Genomic DNA, 2,571 nt, shown 5'->3' on the forward strand with positions numbered 1-2,571 from the left:
ACTTAATCAAAAGAGACATTGAAATACCTTGTGTAACTAAATCAGCAGGATTAGGTATCCTCGCTCTTTACATATAACAACCTGATGCTATGACTGGACTTCAAGTCCTTGATTTCCTTTACTCTGTTTATTACAAACACTTCTTTAGATCTTTCGTAAAATACCCAACTTAAAGCTACTTGGGAGTCACTCCAAACAGTACAATCTGAAAATTTACCTCCAAAAATCTCTAACAAATGAACAGCTAGGCGCATGCCTATAGTCAAAGCAAGTAATTCTTTACGGGGAATAGTGAGTGAGGGACTCGGGGCTACTCGAGACTTACTAATTAGCAAGTGACTTGTGTGCTTACTGCTAACAACCCACATGAGAGGCATCAACAAATACATGTAAGCTACTAGTTCCTTCGTGAAAACAAGATCTAGGGACTTTGATCCCCTCAATAGAATTGAATTGGTTTAACAATTCATCGAACCCTTTCTTTAAATCCATCATCAGTTCGTCATCCCAGTCAGTTTTCAGTTCCCACAATTTCTTCACAAATAGTTTTCCCTTGATTGTTACGGGCGTTAATATTCCCAAAGGATCAAAGATGGTTGAAAGGAGAGACACAACCTTTCTCGTCGAAGTACAAACATTTCCTAGATTATTCAAATATGTAACAATCTGAGGAGGCATCTTGACACTCAATGAGTCATTACAAGTATCCTACTAGAGACCGAGTAGTTTTACTGCATTCAAGTTGACAGTATATGGGGTATGTTTATCATTAAATGAACTCAAGTTGCTAGCCCATTCTCCCAAAGGCATATTAGCTTCCAACATAATTTGGTTTACCTTATTACTCTCGAGTTCTAAATCTTCACATTTCTCATAAGTTTTCATAAAGTTATCCACATAAAAGGACTTCTTGACTGAACTGGCGATGGGATCTGAATGGTTCTGCAAATGATATTATATTGTCTGATTCAGCAGAAAAGGTGAAAACAAGTTTCTCCAAACAATAAAACCTTAAATCTAAAAGTCTTGACATGCTTGAAATCTCTATCAGCAAACCATAAGAATCTTGTGAAATCTGTGATTTTCATTAATTCCTATTCTAAGAAAAGCTTTCCTTATGTCTGCTACTACAGCATATTTGTTCTGACGAAATTCCAGCAGCATATCTGTCAATTTCGTCGCCAGAATAGGTCCTGCAGGTAAACAATCATTGAGGGACTTTGCATGGTGTGACTCCTTACTACTTGCATTGAAAACTATCCTAATTGGAGTCGTAGCAGATTCCTTAAAAACTGGGTGGTGAGGTAAATAATGATTGATGCCATCAACTGGATCAAAGGAGTTATCTTCTAACTTTACCTCCTCAACAAATCCTAACTTAACATATTCATCTAAAACACACTGGTATTGATCAAACATGACTGGTTTAGACTCAAAGGTTCTCTTAAGTGAATATAATTGACCTAAGGCTTTTCTATAACCCGTAGGGGGTCTGGCATCGCTCTTAAATGGCAAATCAATCGTATATTTGTTATCAGTCTTTACAATAGTCTCATTGAAATGTTCGATCGCTGCTTGATCGTTATAGGATCGCGCATCCTTCCCGATGCCGATCGTATCTAATGACCACAGTCTAGAAATATCCTCGTTGCCAAGAGGATTTACAGAAGCAGTGGCTCTCGAGCAAACTATACTAAGTGTACTTATTACAGATCTTACATTTTCATCATCACTGATAAGATTACAAGCCCAATTTGGTATAGGACCAAAAATAACAGCACCGGCGGTGCTACCAAGCAAACATACATCATCATATTTATCGTGACAATACACAAATGCATTATAATAATCAGCACCAATAATCAAACCTATATCACTGAGGGTATCTGATTCAATATTCCTATCGGCCAGTTTAACACCTCGTTCTTGCAATCGCAGATACACATTGTGTAGACCATGTGTGTGTATGGAAGTGGTAACATGATTACAAACAACAGCATTTAATTTAATACGTTTAGTACCTGCTCGAACCATTACTCTTACTACATCAAACATTTTGGTTTCAACATTATCTCCCAACGTAATTAATGTAAGTTCCATTTGTTTTATGGGCACTAAGTTCAATTTCTCAACAACATCTGGGTTCATGAACGTTCTTTGAGATCCGCTGTCTAAAAAGGCTCGAACCGGGATCCGATTCCCATCATTACTCCAAGGGTGGCTGTCGGTAACGCTGTCGGTCGAAGAGATGCGACATTTTTCACAGCTACTTGATTACTGTTAACATTATTCTGATAATTACTCTGATTATTCGTAGCCGCTGATTTCTGACTAGTACTGAAACTAGGCTGCGATCGAGCAGTTTCTATAGGCTTATTATCAACTCTACTATGACCTGATTTGGTGCTAGAAGGTTGCTGAGACAAATTTACATTAACGCTCATAGAATTAGGTAATAGTCTAGCACATTACAGTTGAAACAAGGTGTCTTACCGTTACATTCAAATAAACGATGACCCTTTCTTGAACAACCAAAGCATAGTTGTAATTCATGAATACGAACTCTTCTAG

The 2,571-nt window shown here is 37.7% G+C and overlaps 1 protein-coding gene across 1 annotated transcript; it reads right to left on the reverse strand.

Moving 5' to 3' along the window:
* Positions 1-1,047: 1,047 nt before the first annotated feature.
* LOC135213342 (uncharacterized) lies at positions 1,048-2,055 on the reverse strand. The gene has a single exon (XM_064247319.1). The coding sequence runs from the start codon at positions 2,053-2,055 to the stop codon at positions 1,048-1,050; it is 1,008 nt and encodes a 335-aa protein (XP_064103389.1).
* Positions 2,056-2,571: the final 516 nt, after the last annotated feature.

This window comes from Macrobrachium nipponense, chromosome 42 (genome assembly GCF_015104395.2).
Source record: "Macrobrachium nipponense isolate FS-2020 chromosome 42, ASM1510439v2, whole genome shotgun sequence".
Classification (NCBI taxonomy): Eukaryota; Metazoa; Arthropoda; class Malacostraca; order Decapoda; family Palaemonidae; genus Macrobrachium; species Macrobrachium nipponense.

What these genes read in the sequence shown, in the direction of transcription:
- LOC135213342 (XM_064247319.1), bottom strand. Translation starts at nt 2,055, where the DNA reads ATGTTTGATGTAGTAAGAGTAATGGTTCGAGCAGGTACTAAACGTATT.